The sequence below is a fragment of the Rhinolophus sinicus genome, chromosome 2 (assembly GCF_057876585.1).
Source record: "Rhinolophus sinicus isolate RSI-liver-muscle chromosome 2, RSI-T2T, whole genome shotgun sequence".
Lineage (NCBI taxonomy): Eukaryota > Metazoa > Chordata > Mammalia > Chiroptera > Rhinolophidae > Rhinolophus > Rhinolophus sinicus.
The window spans coordinates 173129280-173155913 of NC_142502.1; the positions used below are offsets into that span (position 1 = coordinate 173129280).

The 26634-nt window shown below is 48.0% G+C and overlaps 1 protein-coding gene across 2 annotated transcripts in view; it reads right to left on the bottom strand.

Moving 5' to 3' along the window:
* Positions 1–1197: 1197 nt before the first annotated feature.
* MAPRE3 (microtubule associated protein RP/EB family member 3) overlaps positions 1198–26634 on the bottom strand; it is a 44280-nt gene continuing 18843 nt past the window's right edge. The window contains exons 2-7 of one of the 2 annotated variants that reach the window (XM_019735336.3): positions 5689–5816; positions 4900–5045; positions 4139–4295; positions 2647–2801; positions 2375–2527; positions 1198–2120 (exon numbers count right to left, since the gene is read on the bottom strand). In XM_019735336.3, the coding sequence (XP_019590895.1) occupies positions 2052–2120; positions 2375–2527; positions 2647–2801; positions 4139–4295; positions 4900–5045; positions 5689–5809 (801 nt within the window). In that variant the 5' untranslated portion in view covers positions 5810–5816 and the 3' untranslated portion in view covers positions 1198–2051. Of the gene's footprint in view, positions 2121–2374; positions 2528–2646; positions 2802–4093; positions 4296–4899; positions 5046–5688; positions 5817–26634 lie in introns of both variants that reach the window. The other variant, XM_019735335.3, reaches the window with a different exon arrangement.

Below are 26634 nucleotides of genomic sequence, written 5' to 3' on the forward strand. Positions count from 1 at the left end.
AGTATTTCCCTGGAGTAATGGAGGAAAAGCCTTTTAGAAGAGGGCAAGGGGATTTGAAAAATCATGAACATCAATAAAAGCAGGCAAGGAACTTGATGGGGAAAAAGAGAGACAGAGTTAGGGCCAGAAGTATCCGTAGGTGGGGGTGGGTGTCAAAATGAGGCGGCGAAGTGAATGAGGGGTGGACAGGGATTGCTTATGTAAGGCTTCTGCCTGGAGTCATTAGAGAAACTGTCATGGTCCAGAAGGAGGGTCGCGGAGCAGGGTCAGAGAAGATACACAGCCCCAGCTACCTCGGTCATACTCAGGATGGTGAGGAAACATCTACCAGGACGAATCTGAAACTAGAGGAACATTGTGGAGGTGACACCTCTGTGATCTTTGGGGACTAGCATTCAACCCGAAGTCAGTTGGTCTGAATTCCAGTCCAGATTTTTCGTGCCTTGAGCACGTCATGTCATATGTGGGGATTGGTCCCATCATCAGTAAATGAGGGTGCTGGTCTACATGGCCACTGAGGCTCTGTTTGAACAGGCCTGGTAGCCATATTCATTTCAATACCTTCAGCTCCTGTTGGCTTTCCCAGACACTGGTTATGGTGGCCCTTTGCGGGGGCACACGCCGGGAATGTAGGGCTGTGTGGATGATGTGAATGGCTTCTTGCCAACCTGTTCCCATTAGAGCTTGTTCTACAGAAGGAACCACACGGCCCCTGCTGTCCTTCTGGGCTTCAGTGCTTAGAGCTGTAAGCTACTCAGCTCCCGGTCACATGAGCCCTTGTCCCCAGCTGGATCACTGTTGTGAGTTGTGTGAGCTTTGACAACGGATGGGGGACAGCATGCGGTCTAGCTGGCCCAAAGGAGACTGAAACAAAGCACCTCTTAGCCAGGCCACCCTGTTATGCCCCAACCGCTTTACTGGGCTGCCCATCGTCCCAGCCATGGCCCCGAACTTTGTTCCTTCTGAGGTATTCGGGGTCGGGCCTCCATACCTTGTCTTAGAAACCAGGCACCAGTGTTGGGAGATGGGGCTAGTTCAGAGCTGGGCTCTGAGGCAAAGCGCCAGTGGCAGCGTCTAGACATGGGAGAAGGTGGCAGTGGTGCTGTGCTCCGTGGCCATGACCTCTGGAGAGGGGAGTGCTTGGCAGGAGGGAAGCCCTGAGACACAGGCTGTGGCTCAGCACAGGGAGATCTGGCATGGACTTTTACCACACAAGTTTATTTAAATAAAAGTGAACACATACGCAGGCTGGGTGGCCCAAGGGGGCAGGGGTGGGGGAGGTGGGCAGATGGGAGGCGGACGTACAGGAGGGTCTGGGCAGTCTGTGTGGTATGAACCGAGCTGCAGAGGGAGTGGCTAGGGGCCTCGGGGCAGTGCTGGGCTTCGGGGCTGGGGGCTGGGGGCCGAGGGTGGGGGCTGAGCCTGGTGCCAGGAAGTCGTTTTCATCCCTTGCATGCTCCCCTCCCTCTCCCTGACCACCAGGGCCTAAGGCACCCCCTTCTCAGTCCCCCTATCCCTCTCCTGACATCAGCCTTCCCCTCAACTACTGGGAAGTCAAAGGACAAAATAAATAAGAATCGGTGAGTCCTGCCACGGCCCCGGCAATGGGGAAGGGAAGCCAAGCCAGGCACACTGCCCCGGAGCCCGTGCTGTCAGCCCTGGGAAAAGAACAGGTAAAGTGCAAGGAAAATCCAGTAAGTAAAAATATACCAATGACTTTGTCAAATATACAGCTGCTGGCTGTCAGGGGAGCAGGTGGCTGGCTGGGGAGGGTGGCAGCAGCACCCTGGGAAGTGTTGGCCGACACAGCATAGAGACAACGGAAATAAATAAGGGTGGGGAGTGGGCAGGGGTCCCGCCCACTGGGCCAGCGCCATAGGAGGAGGGGGCCTCTGCCTGCCCACCTACCCCATCCCCACAAGCCCCCGTGCCTGACTCCCCAGTGCTGCGGCACTGACACAAAGCACCCGGCCGACTGGCTGTAAGGAAAGGATTATAATGTGGGGAGGGAGTGGGGGGAGGCGTGCCGTCAGCCAGGGCTGGAGCCGTTCTCAGTACTCGTCCTGGTCTTCTTGTTGATGTTCCTCAATCTCGTCGTCCTCAGGGGGCGCGAATCCTTCCTGGACGGTGGGAAGGGAGAGGGAAGTGGTGAGCGGGCCAGGCCAGGATGAGGTAGCTTGGGAGCAAGGGCCTGAGTTCTAGGCCCCTTTTCCCTGTTCTCTGTGACCCGGGGCTCGTGACCTCAGCTCGCTCTCCTCATCGGTCCATGTTCTTCAAGGCCCCATCTGGTCTTACCCCTTCCGGTCTTAGGGCCCGGAGGAATGGGGGCAGGCCCAGCGGGTCTGGGGCATTGGCGGGTGAAGGCAGCGCTCACCTCAGTGGCATAGAGAATGCCAATGATGCCCGAGATAACAGGGCTGTTCTCACTTTCGTGTTCCTGGCAGATGAGCTCGATGTCTCGCAGTTTGCTGAAGTAGAAGTCGCGTTCCTTCTCCAGCCCGTCCACCGTCAGCTTCAAATCCAACAGCTGCGTGGGGAGGAGGCAGTGTTCAAGCCAGAGATCCCTGACTCAGCCTTCTCCTTCCCGCCCTGAGCCCTGCCTGTTGTGGCCGGCTTATCTCAGCTCCCCGTGCCCACCCCACTCACCTGCTGGTTGAGTTCAAGAATTTGGGCATCAGTCTCATGGCCACCATTTCGGGCTGACGGGGGATTCTTCCGGAGGATGCAGGGTGGGGCCACGTTGCTCAGTCGTCCAGAGGTCTGCATGTTTTTGGGGCCTGTGGGGGACGTCCTCTGTGGAACTGCCCAGAGGAGAAAAGTCGGATGGGGCCACGTGAGCCCAGAGCTCACATGGCACGAGGTAGCCTGGTGTGACGAGTGCGGGGGTAGCCCATGCGAAAGGCAGGCACTCTTGCCCTCCCCTCCTCTCCCACTCAGAAGGAGCATCTACATCTAGGCCTCAAGCCATTGGCCACATGTGACACCACGGCAGCTGGCCAGCCCTTAGGCCAGCCTGGGAGAGCAGAGACTACAGGAGCTAAAGAAGGTGTGAGGTGTGGGGAGGGAGCAGAGCTGGACTGAGGCAGAAATGAGGGGATCTAGCATGGGGAATTTGGAAAGGGGGGCTGGGAGCGGTGGACCTCTTGTACTGACAGTTGGAGCCTGAGGAAAGCCAGTTTCACACAGGGTCTTGAATCTGGCTCTCACTGAGTCTGTCCTAACAGAAACCCCAGCCCAAAGCCACCCTCCCTGTGGGTGACCGCAGAGTCTCAGGACTGGAGAATTCAAAAGAAACCTGGCCCTCCCGGGCTTCCTACCTCAGCATGGGCTCGATGCCCTCGGCTGGACTTGACTCAGGGCAGGAGCATGCTGTGGCTACTTGTTGTCTAGCTAGGGCAGCTCCCTGACAGAACTGGCTACTTCTAATGCAAAGCAAGCAGGTGAATGGGAGCAGGCCCCGGGGGGCAGCAGCGCAAACAGAGGAGGGCTCTGCTATGACGGGTTCAGATGCGGGCAGGGCTGCTCCTCCCCGTTTCCCTCCCAACCCTCTCTTCTCCCAAAAGCCCTGCTGCTTCTTTCCCTTCTCTAGAACACAGACAAAGCCTCATTTTCTGAGACTCATCTCTTGAGGACTTAGGGCTATGGCCTTTGGAACGGGGGAAGATATGACCAAGCTTGGCAAACTCCTGGCCCCAGGCATCCAGTGGGTAGGGGGCAAGACGGGTGTGTAGTGCTGATACCGGGCCCTTGGCTTGGATGGACCTGGATGGAGGATCCATGCCATATGCTGCCCATCACCTCAAGGCGATTATGTTAGATCACGCTACAGAAGGAGGTGCCCTGGGCCTCCTACTGCCAGCTGCCACCCTGGCTGGTGCTGGTGGCTCTCCTTTTGAAGCAATCTTTGGAGCCCTCTCTTCCCTACTGTGACTACCCGGGTCTAAGAGGGCAGCAGGCGGCGTCATCTGAACTCCGTGATAACAGTCTCCTCTAGGCAGGCAGGGCCGGGCCGGGTGGCCCAGGGGGCACTCCTGGCTGTAGAGCCCTGCCGGCCCGGCCCCCCACACTCCCTCCCCCAGCTTGGGCACGTTACCTGCTGTGCCAATGAGTTTCTTGGATTTGTTGAAGATCTGATCACCTGGGTTAGGAGGTGGCGCTACGTCCTGGCCCTGCCGCGCCAGCAGAGGGTTGTACTCCTTTCCATCATAGTTTGCGTCAAAGAATTTCTTAAACCACTGAATAAACTCAAAATTATCTTGGAATTTTCCTTTCACTAATTTCTCTACAGGAATTATCTGAAATAGACCACATAAGCAGAGAACTTTAATCACCTGTTGCTGGAGGGCTGCTTTCCTCTGTGAGAGGACCACTGCTCTCAGGAAAGCCAGCCCCTGGGCTGCAGTGTCCTCTACCTTCTCCCTGGCCCCCCTCCCGTGGCACTGGAGCAAAAGGGTAGGCTGCAGGCCCCAGCCTGGGACCCAGACACAGCCTTTCCCTCCAGGCACAGGAAAACTGAGCTGCTGTTATCTGTGTGTGGGGTCGGGGGCTGCTGGAACCAGGGGCCTGGCACCATCGAGGCAGTAGAGTGAGCAAGACTCTCCTCACGCCCTAGAGAAGGAACTTCATAGGAGCAGTAGGCCAAGCCTCAACGGCTGGGACAGACGGGTTCAGAGGGGAGGAAGGGACAGGCATGTTGTCAGGACGAGATGTCAAGGGTGTGGTTTTCCACGGTGCCTTGAGCTGGGGGAACATTCCCTCTGGAGCGTTGGTGGGGGTCAGGGATGTGGTGGGGGTGAGAGCTGGCATGACCCCACCAGCCCCTGGTGCCCTGGTAGGTGGGCCATCTTCTTTCCCAGGGTTACACAGCTCCTCAGGGCCCCGGGGAGCACAGGCACCTACTTTGTCAACACCCATCTTCTTGAACGCTGCTTGCAGCACCTTGAAGTTGTGAATGAATTCGTGCTCTAGCTTGGCCTGGAACTTCACCTTCCTCAAGTGTACACAACCAGGGAAGAGCATGTCCATGAACTGGCAGTAGGCTGCCCCTGTGGAGAAGCACGGCTGACTGAGGGGGTCCAGGCCGCCCCCCTGCCCAGGCTGCTTGCTCTCACTTTCCCAGGCCCTATGCTAGCCTACTCCCCCAAACAACCCCATCTTCTCTTTTCTCTCCTTGTTCCGGGGTCGGCGCCAGTCCTACTTGCAGGATAGACACAGCCAGAATCCTCCCAGCTTTCCAAGAATAAGAGCAATTACTATTTATTGATGCAATTACGTACCAGCACCATAGCAAACACTGTATATACGTAATTGAATCTAATAGCAACCCTAGTTAGATAGGTGATGTTATCTTCATTTTATGGATGGGAAAACTGAGACCTGGAGAGACGCAGTGACTTGCACAGGTCTGCACTCCAAGAAGAGCTGAGTTGTGGACCCAGAGTGGCTAGACTGGACCTCATGCTGTTAACCTCTGTCTTTACTGCCTGTCCCCACTGCCCCGCCCCTCCCGCAGCCCTTCCCCGCGCCTCCCCTGCTCTTCCCACTCCATGGAGACCCCGATTCCTTCCTTCAATGGCAAACACTGACTAGTGTAGGGCTTGCAGCAATCGTTAATCCTAACTACAAGCTACATTCTCTGCTGTGCTGTTTGGCCTCCCACCTTCCCTCCCTTTCCCTCCAGCCTCCTACCTGAGCACAGCTGTTCTATCTTGGTGTAGTTGAGGTGCAGAGAGTCATTGACCCACGCAAGCATATCATGGCGACTCAGATTCTCACTGGTCACGGATGTGGAGTACACATTGACGGCCATACCCCAGCTGCAAAGAAAGAAGAGAGGCGCGGTCAGCACCGGGGAACTCGTGCTGTTCTCTATCTGTAAGAAGAGCAGGAGCTGGACCATCCCTAGGAAAATGAGAAGCATGTTCCTCTAGGCCGCCTTGCAGTTTCCCTCCAGAGAAGGGGTACCTATTCATTCTCTAACCATTTAATGAACGTGTACTACAAGCTAGATGTGTGCTAAAAACTGGGGAAATGAAGTGAAGATGTGGTCTCTGCCTTCGAGGAGTTTACGGACAGACCAATCCCCACGGTAGGGAGTGACAGGACACACACAAAGTTCAGGGATGGTACCAAGAAGGAAGTGATCGCTTCTGCTTTGCAGGGTCAGCGGAGGCTTCAGAGAAGAGATGTGGGAGCTGGAAAGAAGCAGGAATTTTCCAAACATACAAAGGGATGGGGTAGAAGCCCAAGGACCAGCAAGAACAAAGGCCTGGCTTATTCCGGGACTCCGAGTTGCTCAGCAGGCCTGGGGAACAGGTTTTGTGTTGGGCGTGGCGCAGTTGGCAGGGACAGATCACCAAGGGCTTTGTTTACGTGAGGAGCAGTTTGGACTTTCTGTTCAGACAACCGGAAACCATTAGAGGATTTGAAGCGCACAGTATCCGACCAGATTTGTGTTTTGGAAAGCTGACTAACCTTTGCCTCTGCTCTGACTTCAGAGCCCATATTCCTGTGGGGCCTGGGGCCTGCTGCCTGATCCACCGGCACCTAAATTCCGCTTGTCCAGAACCTTCCCTTAAAACATGGTTCTGCTCCTGTGTTCATTATCCCAGTGAATGTCACCACCAGCCAGCCAATCACTCACATTAGAAACCTGTGGGATTGTCCCTACTCTCCCTCAGCCTCATATCTAATCAAGTCCTGCAACTCTGCCTTCCCCACGTGCCCTGCTTTCACCACCTCTCCTGCTACCTCGGGGTTTACCCATTCTCTCTGGCCAAGGCTAGCGGAAGCCTTCTAGAAGGCCTCCCAGCCTCCAGTCTTTCTCTCCCCCAGTCTATCTATCCCGGACACTGCCGCAGTCAGAATCTAAAAGCAGCCCTGGCCAATACCACTCCCCAGCTGAAAGCCCTTTCAATCAGCAGTAATAAATGATACACTCATGGGCCAAATTTGCCTTGCGGACTCGAACTCTTTAGCACTCACAGTGTTGGAAACGTTTTTGAATTAGTGCCCAATATTTTAAAGCTGGGATGTTTCACACAAACAATTTGGGATTTGTGGCTTCTTTTGGCGACTCTGGGCCTCGGTTCCCTGCACGGCAGCCTACGGTTGGAGCTGAGCAATGGCGCCCCCCTCTGGCCAGCAGGTGTGAGCGCCTACCGACCTTGCCCCCGCGGCGCCGCTCCACGCCCCCTCTTCCCCCTGCAGAGGCCAAGTGTCAGCGCCCTTTATCACTGACTTGCACTGTTAAGGGAAGAGGGAAATAGGCGTTATTTCTTGTAGCTAGGTCTTTATCGGAAATGGGGAAACAGAAGATAGACTGAAGGACTATACACTTCAAGAACTGTGAGAGTGCCTGTTTCTGGAGTGAAGACTATTTCTCTAGGTTTGATATGCAGTGTCTCTGTGAAGGAAGCACACCCAAACCACTTCCCTGTCCCTACCCATTCTGCCTCTTTAGCAAGTTTGGTCTGGAACCAAAAGTGAAGGAAACATGGCCTGCGCCGTGCACTCTAGAGGTTCTTTACTAGGAGAGCACATCAGGTTCTCCTACAGAGGCTTTCGGATAGGCTGGAGGGAAGCCCAAGTGCGTGCATGTGTGTGTATAACGGTATATATGATGTGTAGCTAGTAATGTATTTGTTATGATGTTATTAGATCTGTTATGTATATAACTATACACACTGTAGAATATAGTGTATATAGTTATACACACATGTTGTTTACATGTCATTTAAAAGACTGCAGGTGCGTCTGATGCACCACCAGGTATTAGAACCACAGTCTTCATCTGATTCTAGGAACAGTGCCCTCGTCTCCACTCAGGACTGGCTCAGCTTCTTCAGGTGAGGCAACCCTCTGCCCTGGTTGGGGACTCAGGAGGACTCATCCAAGGCACCCAGGGGTCTCTGCAAGGATTCTGTCACACTTGCTCAAGGGTCATGTCACGAAGAAAACTGACTCCTAGTTCCCTTACCCCCTCATCATGGCAGGGAAGGCAGGATGTGCTTTTAATTTTCCTCTCCTAGACTTGGCCCCGTAAATACAACTAAATCATGGCCAGCAGGGGGCACCCAGGTCCTGAGCAAAGACTAAATGTTTGCCCAGCCCCAAGGCTCCAAGTAATAAAGGAGACCCCTACGTTGGATCTGGTCCTCCAAACACGAAGCCTGGTTCTGTCCAAAGCTCATGGTGTCGGGGCAGGGGGTTGAGTGGAATGCTTGTAAGACCCGGATGTTTTCCAAGAGCTGGACCAGCTGGAGTGGCCTAGAGCATTCAGCCTGCTCTAAGATTCTGGACTCAACTAAACTAACCTCCCTAGTCCCCAAAGCCACAAGTTAAACTCATCAATGGGTCCATCTTCTGATGCCTTTTTGAATTGGGCGCTGATTCCGGCCTAGATTCAAACCAGACCAGCTTCTGTGGGCAGTGGTATATAAAGCATTTGGCCCTTGGTGGACCAGTTGCCTCCACTTAGAGTGGCGACACAGTCTGAGAAAACTCTTAAAGTGACCATACCTGTTCCCAAGGGCTGCTTCACCTCCCCTGAGATGATGGTAGGCACCCACCCAGAGGGGGCAGGCTTTGTGCCAAGGGTTACAATTATGGGGTCTTCAAACCCAGTCCCTGTGTTCCTACCATTATCTTTGGTACATAGTGACTGTCAGGAGAAACAGCCCGATTGGGTGGTGCCATGTCACCCTCTAGATCCGTTGAAAACCCCATTCAGGATTAGACTGAAGACATGACCTGGGGAGAAGCCTGCTCTTGACTCCTGCTACCAGGTGTGGAGTCATGGCAAAGAAATGGTGAGGAGGTTTAATCTGGCAATTTTGCTAACTCATTTCCTAAGTTAGGACCATAAGGGTCATGGTGCATTCACTGGCCACAGAAAGCTGGTTACAGCTCTCAAGAGAGGTGGAGCTCACGGTTAACCGATGCCTTGAAAATGGTCATCGTGACTAAATCTCAACAGCCCATGGCTAGAAGAGTTTCAAGAGGCCATCCGTTCCTTCCCAGATACGTAGGACTGCACTTAGATCTAGGCATTTATATATATATTTTTATTAGTTTCAGGTGTACAAAACAATGTAATAGTTAGACATTTACCCCCCTCATAAAGTGATAATCCCCCTCCCCCAATCTACTACCCCTCCGATATCACATATAGCTGTTACAATTCCTAGGCATTTATATTCTTATATCACAAATAAGTCAGCATACCTCTGAAATCTCACATTCTAATATTTCAGAAGCTTATCACCAGCCTAAATCTAATTTTGGCCTTTAGTTTTTAAGTCTTCAGTGGAAATTTGTCTTCCACAAATATGTCTTGAAGATAATTCAACCCCCACCTCCCCCAGTCTTCTCTAATTCTCTGGTCCCTAGAAGACCCCTCTGCAGCTTCCAGGCCTCAACCTCTGCCTAGCATGGCTATGAAAGGGGCACCAGGTCTTTCAGTCCTGTACTGGGTGTCGGCCATGCCTCCAGCAGGCTCCAAAAAGCTTCTTCTGCTTTGAGAGTCCTGGATCTCAGTCAGACCACTTGGGTTTAAAGCCTAGCTCTACCATCTCCTAGGTGTTTGACACTGAGCCTCAGTTTCCTCATCTATAAAATGTGAACAGTAACAGTGCCCACTTCATAGATCTGTTATGAGGATTAAGTGAGCCACGTATATAAGTGCTGAGCAGAGCCTGGCACACAGTAAGTATCTGGTAAGCGTTATTATCATTACTGGGCAGACCACGAGAATCCAATGGCACTTGTTTGAGAAGCAGGTCCCCAGCACACATCCAACTTCAGGTCTCTGAGACTCCAGTCCAGGAGGAAGACAGGGCTTTTTTCTGTCCTTTCTGCTTAGGGACAGCCACCTGGGCTTCCTGAAGCTGGGCCTGTGACCACGATACCTCCCCAAGACCAGATTTCCCATATATTCGGCTTTGTAGATGCCATCCTACCGGCCAGGAAAACTGGAACAGACGCTGTGGGATCACAGGAGAGAGAACTCTGCGGAACCTGCCAAAATATTTCCCGCTCCTGACATGGGGCTATGCCCATTGTCACTGGGCTACCCCTTCCTGTCCAGGCCCAGGGGGGCTGAAGTCATCTGTTTAGAAAATCTGTAAAATCGCTACCCCTTGCCCCCTTGGGTCACACATCCAGGTTATCCTGGCGTTGCATGGAGGCAATATGTACAGGCAGGGATGAAGGGCTCGGAGGGAGTGGAGAAGCCCCGCTGGCGGGTCACAAAGCCCGGGCAGACCCAGCCAATCACCTTCTGTCTCATGGCTGAGCAAGGATCTGACTCACAGGGAGGGTTGGCCTCTCAAAGGTGAATTAGGCAAAGGTAGAGATGGGGCAGGTGGAGTGGTCCTGGGATGGCGAGGAACAAGCACGTGTCCACCCAGCAGATCCAGAACAGGGACCTAGACAGTGTAGGTTCAGGCAGGGATGGGAGCGTCTCCGGGATTCTGTTCTTACAACACTGAGGTCACGCAGCTCTTCCCTGAGATCCTGAGCCCCGCTGAGGTCCCAGACACCAGAGTCTTGGCCGTGACCTGCTGACTAATGATCTGAACTCCTAAAGAGGCTTCCCCACACTGGTCTGCGTAATGCTGCCATATGCCTTGTCGCTGCTGTCCAGGGGATGGAGTCCTTCAGCGAGTGCTGGACAGGATGCTCTGTCTGGCCATAACTCAAAGGGGTAACAGAAACCCAGGAGGGGAGTCAACAGAACTCCTCACTTGCTAAAATTAATTCATTTTAGTAGGGTCCATGTAGGCGGGCAGATAGGAAGGTAAACCTTTCTTTCTGAAGGTTCTCCACTGGAGATCTTTAAGTTCCTCAAATATCTACTTGTTAAGTCAACAAATGTCCATAATGGGAACCACCCAGCCATCCAAGGCGACCAGCAGCCGACCCCTGGAAGCTGTGCAGTGTGGGGAAGCGATGTATAATGGCATATGTGGCTTGGTTGCAGGCTCTGACATCTACTGCCCGTCAGACTTTAAGCAAGTGGTTTGAGGAATCCAAGCCTTGGTTTTCAGGTCTGAAGAATCAGAGTGATGATACTATTGAACAGGGCTTGTTGTCAGGTTAACGAGGGACCGTGTGTGTGGGAACCAGACGCTCATCATCACCCTGCCTGTGGGGGCTGGGCAATCTTTACAGCAGGCGGAGAACAATCGACATATTTGATCCACGGTCTTCTTTCCAGCACCATGAACCAACTCCCGACAGACCCTCTGATTGGGGTCCTTAGTGGGGACAGAGCAGGGACAAGCTTGGCTTTCGGTTGTACCTCTCAGATAGAAAGACAGAGTGGCACTTTGGGAGCGAAGTTGCCCATTTCTTTCTTTAGTTAGCACTGTTTCAGGGCCCTGTACACAATAGCTGCTCAATCAATATTTGTTGAATGAATGAATGAATGAATGAATGAACGGTAGAGGTTAAACCACAGTGGTAGGTGGGCTCTGAAAGCGTGGTTTTCTGGCCTTATTTCTTGTTTGTTGACCCGAGGAGAAGGGAGGAGAGTAGAATGCTAGCTGTGCTCACTGGCCACACATGACCAGACACAGCACGAAGCCTCTGGATGCTCTGCAAGAGGTTTAAAAATCTCTTCCTTTAATGCAAGTAAAAGAGAAACTGTATAACAAGGTGCTGCCAGATTCCTCAGGGCAGGGTTTCAGGATGGTTCTGAGAACTGAACTGGGTAACCTGCTGGGAGAATCCCCCATCAAGATGGCTCTCAATCCAGTTCTGTGCAACCCAAACGGTACGGGAGCACCTCTCTCCTTGGTCTGCTCTTGGGGGGGATGTTTGCTGGCCCATCTGCAGCGATCCTGAGGACAGAGAGGGAATGGGGCTTCAGCAGCTGCTGTGATGTGTTGGGAAGAAAACATTCATTTCCACAACCCTAGTGGATTTGATGTTTCCTTAAAGATTCTCTTCACACTTCAAAAGCACACTTGGGTCTCTGGGGATATATCAGCCAGGTCACTTTATCTTCCTTTAGAATAATGTTTCTTCAGACTGTGTGGCTGTTTTCGTGTCAAGTGGTATGCTCACCCCTCCTCTGAAACACCTGGATTCTGTCATTGTTCAACCTCCCTTCCCGCGACCTCAGGCTCAGCCCTTCTCTGCTCTCTAACTTCTCCCACCCCACAGCTAATCCTCAGAATCCTCCAGTTTTGTTTCCTTGCCTTTTTGATAGCCTGCTCATATAATCCTTTAGCCTTTCCACCACAAAGCCTACCCGGTCGATGTCCAGAAGAAACATAACCACGTTCAGTGTTTGATTCTCTGTCTCCTCGCTCATGCAGCAGGCATGCCACTCTTCACCCCTGCCCTACCTGGCTACCCTGCAGGAGACAGTCAGCCCCCCTCAATGGGGACATGCACGGGAGGGGCACCAGAAGGCCTGCCTACCTTCAAACATCTTCTCTCCTGATCTATCATGGTGCCTGCAATTCCTACCACGAATGCCACTTTTGTGGATTATAGCATTTGTCTCCAAAAAGCCTTAGTTATCTCACTTTTGAATATGAGAAAATGAAGGCTCTGTTCAAGAGATTACTCAAGCTCAAGATCAATAATAACGACTGGCAAGGTCAGAGCATGAACCTGGGCCATCTGAACCCAAACCCTGTGCTCTCTCCACACCATCACACTGGGGCAGGAAGCGTGATCTGATTTTGCACAGCTCCAGTACAGATGGCTCACTCTGACTTAGGCCCCTGAGCATTAGCAGAAAGGGAAGGACATTTCAAAGGTTCTCTTTATATTTCTCTCTCCGAGCTACTGCATCTCAATCAGCAAGTGTCTACAGATCACTGACACGAGTGCTACCCACTCCAGGAGGTACCATGCGGACACGGGATCACTTTAAGCTTCGGTCTTGTCCGCAAGGAGCCTTTGTTTGGTTGAAGAAATACGAGTAATTCATGAGACAACAAGGGGCCCCACAAACCAAAACCAGATTATATGACCTACTAAATAGTAAAAGGCAGTAAAAGGACAGTTGGATTTTAAGTGCTCCAGGAGAGTACAAAGGGTGAATGGGGGCTCAGTAGTTAGATGGTTTCTGGGGGAAGGGGCACCTAATTTGGGCCTATAAAGACGACAGGATGTCAGAAAGCAGTGAAGAGAAAATGGGCAATAGAAAGCATGTCTATTATTACTTTTATTTTTAAAAATGAGCATAAGACCAATGATTAAATCTTAGAAGAATATTAGGGGACGTGATCAAGAGAGGAAGTGGGAGAGGTAGCTGGTGTCTCAGGAGCCAAGGGAGGGACCTGCCTTGTTTAATGAAGTTACGAGATCTTGGATGGAGAAATGGTCATTAGATTGTGCAAGGAAACATGATGAAGCTCTGAGTCATTTTGTTGGAGTGTGAGGACAGAAGCTAGAGCCGCAGACAATTACAGAGTCCCAGATCATTTGCCCACGAGGATGCTGAGGAGGCAAATCAGGAGTTTGTCATCAAGGCCATTTGTGTCTGCGGCAGCATGGCAGGTGGACAAGAGAGGGACTGCTTGCAAAGTGGAGAACACGTTGCTGCTTTTAGTAGAAATCGGAAGTGACCTACAGGTTTAACATAGACCTGTGCTCTTTATCTCAACATCCCACCCACCCCCTTTAGAGTTCCTATCTGCGCCTTAAGTTCTGGATCTTATCTACCTAAGAAGGCCCCCGAGTACAACCTTTCTAAAGCTTTCTACAACTCTGCGTCATGAAGGAAAAGAAAGAATGGGAACAAATGTAGATAACGTCTCAGCTAAGTTGAATGTTTCAAATATTAATTTACTATTCTGCTTAACTGTGGTTAACCGGAACCCCTTTTGATCTTCAGTTTTCCTGAAAACTTTGTTGACACTTACTCTATTAAGGCAGGTAGAATAAACACAATTGATTACCAAGGACTTTAAGTAAGAGCCTCAGATTCACTCAGTTGCTTTTTGGAGCGTGTGCTCCAGGCACTGGGCCGAGCAGGGGCCTATAAGAAGGAATGAGAGCCAGTCTGTGTTCTTGAGGAATCCACAGCTAGGGTAGGAGCTAATCAAGTAAACAAAACCGAAGGGCAGCAGGTTACCTGCAACCCCCCTGCCCACCCCCCCACCCCCCCCCCGTAGGAGTGGCATGCCACTTCCTAGGTCAGGGAAGTCTTCCTAGTTTGAGCTGGGTCTTGAAGTTGAAGCTCATCAAGCAAATAAGAATCCAAAGGAAAAGGGATGGGCTGGGAGGAGGGAGAGGTCTGCAGACAGTTCAACCCAGAAAGCATGTTGGGGGCAGAAGGAGATGTGGTTATCACGGTAGACAGAGCCACACACCAGGAGCTCTGCAAGGAGATTAGAAGCTCTTTGATCCTGGGGGAAACTCACCAGGTGATTGTTTTTTTCATGTATAAAATATATTTGTAACAATAGTATAGTTAAAATAATTGAGCATAATTTCCACAAAGTGCTCAGAAAGTACATTAGATTTATCATGCTTGAGGCTTTATTTTATATTATCTTTTCTAGTAAAAATTGAAGCGATTCCCAAGTGCTGCTTGCGGAAATCAGCGCCCCTCCAAATTTCTGTAAACTCTTTACTTTGAAATAATTTTAGACTCACAATTGCAAAATAGGACAAAGAATTCCCATGTATCCTCCTCCAGCTTCCTCAATGACATCTTACATAACAATTGTTAAGGGCAGGAAATGACATTGGCACATTATTAACTAAGCTACAGACCTTATTTGGATTTCACCAGCTTTGACGTCCACTCTTTTTGTGTGTGTGCAGTTTATGACATTTTATCACATGTAGACATTCATGTAATCACCACCCTACTGGGACACAGAACAGTCTCTCACCTCTAAGAAATCCCCTCCTGCTACCCTTGTATAGCCATACCCTTCCCCCACTCGAACCCCTGGCAACCACAGGTCTGTTTTCCATCACTACAATTTTATAATTTTAAGAATGTTGTATAAATGGGATCATACGGTAACCTTTTGAAATTGGCTTTTCCCCCCTCAGCATGCCTTTGAGTCCCATCCAAGCTGCTGCATGGATTAGTAGTTCTTTTTTATTGCTGAGTAGTATTCCAAACAATGGTACAAGTGTGGATGCACCAGTTTATCCATCCACCCAGAGAAGTCATCTGTATTGTTTCCAGTTTGTGGCGACTATAAAAAATCTTATGAGAACTTTCCTCAGCCTCATCTTGTTTTGTCCATGACAGTATGGCTCTGGGAGAGATGTCTCCATACTTTTCTGTTCTTTGGGACTACAAATCTGATTGGGGTTTGTGGTTGGAAGGCCCAGGCGTTAGGCTGGGGGCAGGGGGCTGAGGAGATACAGGTATACAAGCAACTCTGTGGCCTGACTGTTCCCAAAATGATGGGTTTGCCTCAGTCTAAACATAAGTCTGTGCCCTTGCAGGCCAGATTCCTGCTTCTTACATGCACGTATTTACACTGCAACTGAAATTTGTGAACTTATCTTTCCGGAAGGCACAATTTCATCAAGGATACTTTAGAATTATAGTGGCCAGTTCAGGGAGCCTTCAGTATGAACAAAATTGAGAGGAGTTTTAGAGTAAAAAAGGGGAAAAAGTTTCAAACATCCAATTGTCTGAGGATTACTGGGGAGAATCCATTAAAGTTCAGAACGACCTGTCTAAATTTCTACCCAAACTTGCATAAATCCCTCTTAAATCACAAGCTAAAGAAGAACTAAAATAGTCAGAAGTATAATAAAAGACTCATAGTATCTTGAACAAGTCCTACAGCACCCCTGCCCTCCAGTCAAAACCCCAATGGTGGGGTATAGATTTACTCAGGATCTTGAGGCCATAAATAGAATAGTCATTCCCTGACCAGAACCAAATACTATTTTATGCCTCCTGAGGCTGCATATTTTACAGTTGTAGCTGTATGAGGTCTGACAAGTAAGTTCACGAACTTGTTGCAATGATGTCGCTAAACTTTTTTGATATCAGAGGGATTATTCATTATGACTTTGTACCAACTGGACAAACAGTTAACCAAGTTTACTATTTGGAAGTGCTGAAGAGGCTGCGTGAAAAAGTTAGATGAAAATGACCTGAACTTTTCGCCAACAATTCATGGCTCTTGCATCACGACAATGCACCAGCTCACACAGCACTGTATGTGAGGGAGTTTTTAGCCAGTAAACAAATAACTGTATTGGAACACCCTCCCTACTCACCTGATCTGGCCCCCAATGACTTCTTTCTTTACCCAAAGATAAAGGAAATACTGAAAGGAAGACATTTTGATGACAGGACATCAAGGGTAATGTGATGACAGCTCTGATGGCCATTTCAGAAACAGAGTTCCAAAATTGCTTTGATTAGGGTGGACTAGGCGCTGGCGTCGGTGCATAGCTTCCCAAGGGGAGTACTTTGAAGGTCACCATAGTGATACTCAGCAGTGAGGTATGTAGCACTTTTCCTAAGATGAGTTTGCGAACTTAATTGTCTGACCTCATATATTCTGCTTTCATTAGTCTTCCTTTAGATCAAGTGTTGCCTTCTTTTTGCAAATCAACAATATACCTGGATTGTTATGCCCCAAACATTTGCTGAGGCCCCTCCTACTTTTTACAATTTCTCAACCACAACCTCAAGGACTTTGAACTTCCCTGTGATTCTTTATGTGGATGACCTTCTACTGGATCCTAAAGTTGAGGCGAGCTCTAAGACTGACTCTAGCTATCTATGGTTTTCTTTCAGAAAGGGCATAAGATTTTCAAAGAGAAGTTAAAATTTTGTTAAAGTGAAGTTCTTTACCGAGGACATGATTTTTCCCAAGGAAGTAAATTCTTTACTTGTGACAGACGATAGGCCATTCAAAACTTTCCAACTTTTCTGAAACTAACACACTTATAAGTGAGCGAAATCCTCAATATACAAATCACTTCCTTGGAAATCTGAACATGAAGAGGTCTTTTGTGAGTTAAATTAGCCTTTCAACAACTTCCTACTCTGGGCTTACCTAATTATCATAAACATTTCTACCTGTGTGCACATGTGAGATCTAGACAAACCTTTCCTGTTATGACTCAACTCCATGAGACTCATCAGACATCAACATTCTACTGTAGCCTCTCCTGACATGTGGAAAAGCCGACTTGTACTTCTCCTATGGGCAACAGCCCTAGCAGCTAAGCTAATGGGGGCTTCTGCACACTTGGTTTTAGGGTCTCCTTTACATTTGATGGTTCTTCATGCTGTATATTTGTAGCTCACTGAAAACACACGCCATTTCCCAGGAAATGGGCTTACCCCCAATGAAACCTTACTACTTTCTCCCCACATATTTCTATTCATTGCAGTAATACTTTGAATCCTGCTACCCTACTTTTAGATGTCATGTTCTCCATGAGGTCATTTTGGCACATTGGTTTCTGCTCTAGGAAAAAGAGATTGTTAGATAATTCAAGCAGGAGGAAAATTGGGCCTTGATTTAAGAACCAAAACCCTAGCCACTCAAGGGGAAATCAGGGTTGCTTTTTTTCTCTTTCTCATTATAGCCAAGATTTTTCCAGATCTCACATGTACATAAATTTCAGTTTCTCTTCATTCTTTTCCCTCACAGAAATAGTAATTGACAGTAGCATCTCACACTTTGCCTGTCACCTCTCTGGAGGTCAGGGTCAAGTCCTCAAGGGACCACTGAAATAGGATCCTTAAATATTTCCCTCCTGGAATCAGAATTCTGGAACTTTCTTTTTCTGATTGTAGAGGGGTGGTGGTGAGGTCCTGGGATTTGGCCTATGTTCCTGCACTGAGCACAAGTCTCGCTTGGATTCATCATTCACTCATTTGTTCACACATGAATATGTGCCTACACATAGGAATGTTTAAGCACCTACTATGTGCATAGAGCTAATCTGACCAGAGAAATCCTCTCATTCAAGGATGACTCCTGTTCGATGAGGAGTGTTGACTAGATAATAACTATTTCAAAGTGATGTGTAGGGATAATTTACTCCTTTGACCACCTCCCCAGAAAATTGCAGCATGTTGCAAAATCAGCTGAATATTATTTAAATACCCCCTAGAATCTACTGATAGTCTTCTTTTTTTTAAAAGAAACTTATTTATTTGTGTTTTTCCAGGACCCATCAGCTCCAAGTCAAGTAGCTGTTTCAATCTAGTTGTGGAGGGCGCAGCTCACAGTGGCCTATGTGGGGATCGAACCAGCAACTTTGTTGTTAAGAGCACCGCGCTCTAACTAACTGAGTTAATCAGCCACATCGCCCCCCCTCCACCAATATTGTCTTCTTAGCCTCCTCTTTATTGCAGATTATGAAGTAGGCCTACCTACCTTGAAGTACAAGCTACCTTACCTGAGGTACATCAGGTAAGAGTGAACTGTTACTAGTAGGGAGGGCTGTCTCAAAAGAGGCCAGATCCCAGGTGCACCTCAATCCCAGATAAGCCAGGATGGCCTTGAATTAGGATTCAGATGGGACGAATGATGCCTCCACAGGGGCAGAAAGGACTTTCAGAATAAGGGCAGGTGAGTGAGGCACATGCTCACAGAAGCATCACAAGTCTTCTGCAATGCCTGTCAGGAGACGACCCACACCAGCCTCCCAGGAGCACAGGACCCTGCAGTCCTGCCAGCGATGGAGAGGGTGGGGCTGGCTGAGGCTCTCAGGGTGTCCCGCTCTGGGCACGTCACAGTCTGGTCAGGGCTAATGCAAAGTTAAATCCACATGATGCTCAGAGGATAATAGCTTAATGATAAACAAACAAAAACCTCTTATATTGAGGGAGGGTGCAGGGAAATATACTCTTTTAAACACGGTTGGTGAGAGTGTCATTTACTACAATCATTTTGGAGGGCAATTTGATTTAAAAAATGATATTATATTAAAAGCCTTTATATTTTATGTAGTCTTTGACCTTAATTCTACTTCTAGGAATTTATACTAAAGCGGCAACTATGGGTAGGTATAAAACTTTAAGTGTAAGTGTATTTATAATAAAAAACTGAAAACAAGTGAAATGATCAACAATAATGAACTGTTAAATAAACCACGGTACATCTAAACTGGACAGCTGTTTAAGAGAGCGATATTTTTGAAGAATAAGTAATGGCTCTTTGGCACTGTTGGCTGACTGACTCAGCACCCATTCCCAACACCCTTGCTTGTCCTCTGTGGAGGTCAGAAAAATGAAATACTTGCTTCCCAGCCCAGCAGTGTCTCCTGGGGAGCTTTTCCAAACACACACACACACACACACACACACACACACACACACACACACACACACACACACCCCTGTAGAAAGAGGCTCAGTTATGGGGAAAAGCTCTCCAGGTGATTCTGATTTGCCTTCCAACCTGTTTGACAGCCACTTTTTTCTCTTAACACTATCTTTAAGTAAGAGCTTTCCCTTCCTCCCCCATTTATCTTTTCATTTATCTCTTTATATCAATATAAACTCATAGGTTATTTTATTCAGTGGGTTCTAATACATTACCATGACTATTATTATTTTTTTAAGTGTCCAATATTACCATGATTATTTTGATGCTGAAACTGTCCCAGCAGTGGCCATTGGAAGCCCCTTCCAGCTGGCTCCTCTGCCTTTTTGACACATCCCCAACAGTTTTGGAGAAGTTCTTTACTTTCTTGTGCAGTAAGATGTTTCAAGCTCAACTTATTCTTTCCCTGCCTCAGTCTTGGAAAAGCCATTTCTCTAAGGATTCCTGCTCCTTTTAGGGGAGAGTGAAAACCACTTTTGAAGACTTACCCTCATATTAATATTTATGATAAGAGGACTGAACAAAGTCAGGAAAGAACAAGAAAGAGCCCCCCTCTGATGACCCCTAACAAGCAGGGGTCGGCAATTATGAGCTAAAGCCTTATTATTATTATTATTTTTAGTAAATGAAGTTTCTTTTTGGAACATAGCCATGCTTCCTCTTTACCTACTGTCTACGGCTGCTTTCAAATAACAACAGCAGAGCTGAGTAGTTTTGATTGAGATTGTATGGCTTGCAAAGCACGAAATATTTACTATCTGGCCCTTATAGAAAATGTCTGCTGATTCCTGAGAACACATTTCTGTATGTTATAGACAGGATTACCTATCAGGAGGAATAGTGTGACTTGGAGATACTGTAAAAAAGACCAATATGTCTTCCTAGACGTCAAAAGGCAGCACCTCTGTCAATGCAAAATAAGCCACAAACTTGGAAAAGCTGTAGCATGTCATGCTGTAGAATCTGGTTGTAAAGGCAATTATAAACAGAGGGGGTGGTTATTAGGGAATATAGAAAAAAGGATGGCTGGAAAGTAAAACTATGTTAGTGTAATTTTAAGATTGTCCAACGGAATGGCATTCTGTTCAGTTGACATTTGTATTCTGATCCCTTGTACTGTGTTTGTTCTGAGAAGGAAGAATTAATCAAGCTTGACCACAGTGTGGATGATGTATCATTTCTTAACGTCTTCCAACTTATTTGCTCTGATTTCATGCTCACAAAGCAAGCTCTGATTACCTTTCTGATTTTCAAGGTACCACAAAAGAAGTATATCCCTTGCTATATTAAATTTACTTTCTCGTACAAATGTGCCTGAGCAAATAAATGTAAGTAGGTTTTCTCAGGGCTCAGTGACCTTAAGGAGAGTTAATCATAAAAGTATTAAATCTAAAGACATGAGGGGCTAGGTCGGGAATTGTGTCAATTCCCTTAGAACATGGCACACAGATTGCCACTGCATTTCTTTCAAAGCGGGCAGATGCAAAAGTATGCTGAAATGTTGGACAGCTCCCACCCGCAAAGAGTAGGGCTTCAGCCAAATCCTGGGGTATCCCTGAAGCATTCCTTTAAGCCAATGTTCTCAATAAGTCTCTGTCTTGTGGGAGAAGCCCATCCCTACTTAGGAGAGCATGGTTCTCAAGATTTCCATTACAGTTCTGGCTTTCCTGGAAGATGTGAACTTTCAGACCCAACCAGTGAAGAGGACAAACAAACAAAGCTGGGCCTACGGCAGTGGGATAAAGAACCAGCAAACATTAGCGTTAGTGAGGCTGAAAAAGGGGCAGAGGGCAACTGGTCCTCAACTGGGCCATCTCACTGGGCAGGGAGTCACACCCACTTGTACCGAATTACAGCAGCATGTATTAAACCTACAACAGGACTTTAGGGGCAGGCGTAGTGTCTCACATTTGTATTTGTAATTCCAAAGCATGTCCCAAAGTAGGTGCTTAATGTTTGTGGAGTGACCTGTTTTCCCTCCCCCTCAAAGAATCCATCCCCAACTCCTAGGATAGATCAGTATTTTAAAAGAAAATTATCTGAGAACATTCCTCAGTGAGAATGAGTTGTTGAGTTTCCTCTAAAATGTGACTTTAAAAATAAAATGTTTGAAAAAAAATATTGCTATAGCTTTTAGATGTAAATAAAACAAATATGAACATATCTCATTTATTCTTCTCCCTTCATTACAAGAGTAAGAACAGTTTCTGATTTCCAAAAATCATGAGCTTCAATAATTATAACTTCTGTTTCTCATAGGAAGTTGGCACAAAAGAAGGATGTGTGTGAGACGGTGGTGGTGATGGTGGTGGTGGTGGTGGTGGTGGTGGTGGTGGTGAAGGACAGGGAATCAGTTCTCCCATGTGTGGCCTGAGAAGATCAAGGTAAAAAGTCTAGCTTGACTTACAACAGTGAGTTATGTCAATAAGGGAAGGAGAGGAGGAATGCCCATTAAGTACAGTGGAGCAGAAAGAACAGAGACAGTTGTTACCTGTTTACCTCGGCCTGAGTAAGAGTCTGAGAGTCTGACCGAGAAATGTAAAACTGGGAGTGGATGCCTGTGAGTGGCCAGGGCCTTCCGGAGATCATTTATTTAAGCAATCTCATGATTGCAGGAATCTGGAGGGACAGAGACAGAAAGGTGACACTAAGGGAACGGTGTGACAATGAACCCATGTTTTATTTCTGCAGGGCTCTCCAAAGTGAATGGGGAGTTTTTTCCTGTTTTTAAAAAGAGTTGGGGTTACTTTGGAGCAGGCAGTCAGGAATCATAGCTATGGAGTAGTGACTTTTAATCAAGTGAATTGGCAGTGACCCACAGACCACTGGTAGTCAATTGGCACCCCCAAAGTCCTCTGCTCCCTAACACCACCATCAAGCTCTTTCTTTTGTGATCGAGGCTGTAGGCAGGATTGGTGCAACCACCACGATCACTTCCTTTCTGCTACTGTCCTTCTACTAGGACGAAATGCCAACTGATGGAGAGGCTGTACCTCAGCAGCAGACCTGACTGTCCTTGGGGCTGATCAACCCAAACTCTTAGATCGCTTACATTCAGTAAGTACACACCGTGTACCCACTGCATGTCAGGGACGTGCTGCACACAGATGATGGACAGATGAACAGGACGAGACCCCCGTCATCAAGGAGCTCACAGAGGAGATAGACACGTAATGGTAATGCCGTAGACAAGGGCCGTAACCTCAGTCAGTTCTGCCCTGGTAACTACTTGAGCAATTCCATTGTTATGGAATTTGAAAAATTACAAAAGTGGTATTCAAATTCAAATAATACAGATGTGTGTACAATAAAAAAGCAAAATTCCCTGGTATCCGGTGTATGTATTTTTCAGACCTCTTAATATACGAATTCAAACTATATACATATTTTTGTTCCATTGTTTAAAGAAGAATAGAATAAAAATGTGAATATTCTATGACATTTTTCCCTCTAGAAATTCATGGTTACTTTTCCATGCAAGGTATAGATATTCACCGCATTCTGCTTGATAGTTGCATATACTTTTGCATCCAGGAATAATTAATTTCTCTGAAAAAGTGAGGACATGTTTTGGATAAAAGGTGATCTGGGCCTTGAAGAAAGAGTTGGAGTTCACTTAATAGTACTGGATTTCCCAGAAAATAAGACTAGGTCTTAGATTAATTTTTGCTCCAAAAGAAGCATCAGGGTTTATGTTCAGGGGATGTCATCCTGAAAAATCATGCTAGGGCTTATTTTCCGGTCAGGTCTTATTTTCGGGGAAACACAGTAAGTAGTCAAGAGATAATGCTCATGATGCATGATGGGGCAGAGGCTGAGAGGGAGAGGTGGTTCAGGGGAGAAAGAGAGGCTGAGCATGTCAGGGAGGTGTGGAAACACACAGCCTCTCTGGGGACCATCACTGGTCTGGTGAGGACATGCTTACTCCTCTACCTTTGAGGTGCATCACAATTACCTTGGGAGTTTCTTAAAACTGCAGCCGCTCCATCCTCTACCTTAAGATTCTGATTCAGTAGGTTGGTGACCCCAAAATCTTTGCTCTTAACCACCACACTAGGCTAACTCTCATTCTACGATCGTGTGTCGTCACACCAGCCTTCACAACGCAAGCAAGGCAAAAGGGGGCCCAGAACGTCCCCCTGGTAGCAGAGTAGAAAATCCTGACAGCCTTACATTTTGCTCTCCCTTAGCCATCTCAGACGTAGTCTTCCAGCATCCTCTTCTACACCAACTCTTTACTTTGTAGTTTTATATCCTCTTTCATCTGAGTTCAAAGTATTCCCAACACTGCCCTCATGATTGGGCAATGGGAGCAGGTAATACCCTCGTTTTATAGGAGGATAAATAGAGGACCCAGAGAGCTCCCCTTCCTGCCATGGTCAGACGACACTGAAGCTGAGGACAGAATTCAAGCCTGCCTTTTGTTCTGTTCGTGGTAGTATGTATTGTCCTCTCCCCTGAATCACATGGACCCTGTATTGCTTTTCTTATTAATCAAGGCAGTGTCTGGAAAGGAGCCTGCATCGTGCCCAGCTGAAGTCACTTCTCCCCTTGACCACACTAATCAGGGGCTGCCTGGGGCTCTGGAGCTTAGTGGGTGTTTCATGATGCTCTGCAAAACAGCCATCAGAAATTCCCTAGAGACTTTTCTTCTAAGGGTGTCAAGGAAAACTTCAGAATGCTGTCAAAGAATGAGAGAGGCAAAGACAGTGACATCCCAAGGCTTCGCTTCTGTGTCAGTTTGGGAGACAAGGGTGCTGTAATTGCATGGCTGTCTATGAAAATGTTGAAGGGAAGCTGTCTGCCGGGCTGACAGTAAGAATGAATAAGAAACCTGGGACTTCACAGCATACAGTGGTGCTCAGGTAGTGCACAACTCACTCCTAGGTCCAGGGGATACAGAGGAGCAGGACCATTTTCCTGCTACGGAGGGGCAAGGGTCACATTTGGCTTTGGACAGAGCCCTTCAAGCCAAGACTGACCCGTGTACCTCAAGAAGGGACACGCTCTAGAGCAGAGGTTCTCAGAATTTGGGGTGCACAAGAATCCCCTGACTGGTCTATTACTATCGCAGATTCCGGAGCCCATGCCTGGAGAGGGACAGATCTGGGCAGGAGCTCAGGAGTCTGCATGTTTTGCTCCTGGTGACAGTCGCAGGGCCACACTTGAGATTACCCTGCTCTAGAGAAGACACACGAAATTTTCCCATTTACCTGCTTCTGTCAGTGGCCCGACCAGCAGTCAGCCGAGTCACAGGGAAGCATGGTTTCTCAGATTGCACTTTTCCCTCATCTCCAGAAGTTTCAGTTTTCTTTCTGGTTGGATTCCAGGATGTTGTGATAAAGCAACTTGGGGAACAAACATAACGAAATATGCTGACATCCCATATGGATGCTGAAAACAATTTCAATGAAAGGTCACAGCTATTCATGACCACTTAATTGGTTTCCTCTGCCACCATTTAAAAAGCAGCTAAATGACAATCATATATGCAAATTTAAAAAAACAAGCTAGAGGCTAGGACAGATAGTATCTCACACAGCACAGGCTGCTGAGACACTGGAATGTTCTTGCATTAAAACTTGTCCAGGAGGAACCTCCCCTCCCACCAAGCCAGGATGCCAATCCTGTGGAAGACAGTGTTGCCTCATCTGTGCTGCTCCAGCCAGTGGCCCAGAGACACCCCATGAAACAACAGCCCTGGCTGTTAGAACCTGGCCTCCAGCCGGCCTGCCTGCCGAGGACGTGGGAGCACTGTCATCCAGCAAAGAGGTGGCCCCAGGATGATGGGTTCTTGTTTGTCCCCTACCTTGAGGTTTATGCTCTAAATGCGAGCAAGCATCTAACAAGCTGATTGTTTTTAAAGAGAAATTCATTAATTGGAGTTTCAGACGTTGGCGTTATGAAAAGAGGAGCTGAAGCAGAACTAAGCCACTCATTATGTGGCAGGTTTCTGAGGTATTCTCCATAACGTCTCATGTTTCACGAGCATGCAGGACACCTCTGTCTGATGCCTGGCCCTCGCAATGAGTCTGAGTGGTTAGGAACACAGACATTTCTGTCCTACTGGACGCTTCTCTGATCCCTTTACTGGTTGTCAAATCTCTTTTTAAAATTCTCCAACTTTATATTCAACCACTAAAAACTTTCCCGAAACAGGCATGAGTGTTTTCTAGCAGATAATTTTAATGCTGAGAATTCTCTTCCCCAGCCCCTACTCTACTTCTTTGAAGTCCACATGCCTTTCATCTGTAAATATGAAAATAAACATTAATAATTAATGCGTTCCCATCCTCTCCAAGGGGGAAGGTGTATTTACTTTTGAGGAAGAAATTATTATTTCCCAGAGCTAGAGAGATCAGCAGAATGGGAACTCTGCTTTTGATGGGCTTCATGTAGATTCGAACTGCCTCAAGTAATTACACCTGCCTTCAAGAGCAACTATTACTGGGACGCTCCCTCCTGAATTATTGCCTCTAGCTGGAAATAGGTTTCAAATGGTGGCTTTTCAGCTTTTTACTGTCCCTCTGACCACAACCCCCATGGATGACTCCCACCTTTTACGAGAGGAGCCCTAACATCTCCCACAGGCCCTGTAGCTCTCCCTGTGCAATGAACTTGCCCCATTACCTCTACTCCTAGTACGAGGAATACTGCTCGGGACATCCTCTGGCTCCTCCCGGGGCTGTGTCTCCACAGGCACCCGTTTTATGACTGACGGCTACCTGGAATGCCCTTCCAGGCCCGTTCCGTTTAGTCTGCCTGATAAATAAGCACCGGAGGAGAGGACGCCCCAGCCCAGGCACACACCTCACCAGCAGCTCAGGAACCGAAAGGAACAATGTTACCTCGTCCAGCTCACATTCATACCCCCATCATTTTAGCACAGCTGACCTTGGCCCTTCTATATTTTCTGCCTCGAGTAACCTGTGAGGGTTGGAGTTCATGTTTCCTACCTCTGCATAAAGAAGTGTTTCCTGTGATGCAGCCTTTCTTACATCACGGAGCAGCATCGAATGTGAGCACTTGGGGAATGCTGTGAACAGACCCACCATTCCTAGCCACACCCGTTAGGATTATACAGATTGTGGCAGGCCCCCAAAGAGTCCTAATCCCTGGAACCTCTGAATATGTCACCTTCAGTGGTAAAAGGGGCTTCACAGAGGTGACTAAAAAGGGTTTAGTGACGGGAAGATTATCCTGGATTATCCAGGTGGGCGTCCTTCTAAGAGGGAAGCAGGAGGGTCAGAGAGAAAATATGGTGATGGCAGCAGAGGTCGGAGTGACGCAGGGCCACAAACCTAGGAATGCAGGGCAGCCTCTAGAACAGGGGTGTCCA